This window comes from Microtus oregoni, unplaced genomic scaffold (assembly GCF_018167655.1).
Source record: "Microtus oregoni isolate MIOR12 unplaced genomic scaffold, Mior012 000086F_ref0000336, whole genome shotgun sequence".
In the NCBI taxonomy this organism is placed as follows: Eukaryota; Metazoa; Chordata; class Mammalia; order Rodentia; family Cricetidae; genus Microtus; species Microtus oregoni.
Window position 1 is genome coordinate 1272013 of NW_024544552.1, and position 1641 is coordinate 1273653.

At 41.3% G+C, this 1641-nt stretch overlaps 1 protein-coding gene across 1 annotated transcript; it reads right to left on the reverse strand.

Annotated features, from left to right (window-relative positions):
* Nucleotides 1–283: 283 nt before the first annotated feature.
* LOC121441972 (olfactory receptor 6N2) lies at nt 284–1237 on the reverse strand. The gene has a single exon (XM_041643397.1). It carries the CDS (start codon nt 1235–1237, stop codon nt 284–286), a length of 954 nt encoding a protein of 317 aa, XP_041499331.1.
* Nucleotides 1238–1641: the final 404 nt, after the last annotated feature.

Consider the following 1641-nt stretch of genomic DNA (forward strand, 5'->3'; position numbering starts at 1 on the left):
GACCTCTACATGGTCAGAAATGTGTGGCAAGAGAAGGTACTTGTTTAAAACTATTAACTGGATACTGAATGTTCTTAATGCCGAGAACACTGATCAAGTTAAAATAAGAAGGGTACAGATAAAGAAAATGAAAGCAAGAAAGGAAGAAAGAAACCATTGGAAAAATGAAAGAAGATTCCTGAGGCTGTGTAACAAGGAAGCAAGATTGATTAAGACCAGCTCAAATGTACATAGATACTTCTAGAGGTGAACATTGAAGTAAGGAGTGAACTTTGGTAGAAAGTCAATGATGAGCTGGACTAGCTTTCTCTCCCTTCTTGAAGATGGTCCTCTTGATAGCCTGAATGAGTTCCTTGTTTCGAAGACTATAGATAATAGGATTGGCCAAAGGTGTTAACACAGAATAGACTACAGCCAGAGTCCGATCAAGAGTTAGTGAATAGCTCTTCTTTAGCCGAACATACATGAAGATGATGCTCCCAAAGAATATGAGGACCACAATGAGATGTGAGGCACATGTGGAAAAGGCTTTCCTTCTTCCAGCTGCTGTTTTTATCTTCAGCACAGCACCAATGATTCTCCCATAAGAAGTCATGATAAAAAGGAAAGTGATAAGGATGATGAAGGCATTGACAGCAAAGTCCACCAGAACATTAGTGGATGTGTCCTTGCAGGCCAGGCTCAAAAGGGGTGGAAAATCACAGAAGATGTGTGGGATTTCATTGTAGTTACAGAAGGGGAGTTGAGAGACCAGGATGACCTCAGAAATAGGACACAGGAAACCACAAGTCCAGCAGCCAGCAGCCATCTTGACACAGAGTGTTGTGGTCATAATTGAAGGGTAGTGGAGGGGCCGGCAGATGGCCAGGTATCGGTCATAGGCCATGGCTGTGAGAAGGTAGCATTCAGAGGCCCCAAGGGAGTGGAAGAAATAGGTCTGAAGGAGGCATCCTGCAAAAGAAATGGTCTTCTTCTCACTGAGAAGATTAGCTAGCATCTTGGGGATGGTGGTGGCTGTATACCACAACTCCAAGAAAGAGAGAACACTGACAAAGTGGTACATGGGTTTGTGAAGAGTTGCATCCAGTCGGATGACTAGGAAGATGAGCATATTACCTCCAATAGTGAACAGGTATGCCAACAACAGCAAGACAAAAAGCCAGCCCCTGATGTGTCCAACATTGGGGAAGCCAAGGAGCACAAACTCAGACAGGCTAGAGAAGTTGTGTTGATCCATGGGAAGCTGAAGAGGACAAGGAACGATTGAAAGCTGAGTTAGAAGGATTGCCAATCTAACCTAATGACTTATTTATCTTTTGCCCTCATAAATTTAAAAGAAACATTTTACTTACTGTCATTAATACTAATATTATTAAAACTAAATAAAATAACAACTAGCTCTTGTTTTTAATATATTCAGTGAGAAAGGTACTATTGTCACACCTATTTTACACAAGGGAAATGTGAGGAGGAATAAGTTGTGACAACATGCTATTTCATTTGACACCAGTTCATAGAAAGAAAATTTCAATTTCTGTACTCAATATTGCTCAACTCTAAGCCATGCAGCTTTCCCAATGCATTCTATGTTTTCTCCCAGGTCATTCATAGACTTTCCCTCAGTCCAGGCCAAAATGATGA

Excerpts from the sequence above, each read along its gene's own strand:
- LOC121441972 (XM_041643397.1), bottom strand. The coding sequence starts at position 1,237 with ATGGATCAACACAACTTCTCTAGCCTGTCTGAGTTTGTGCTCCTTGGC.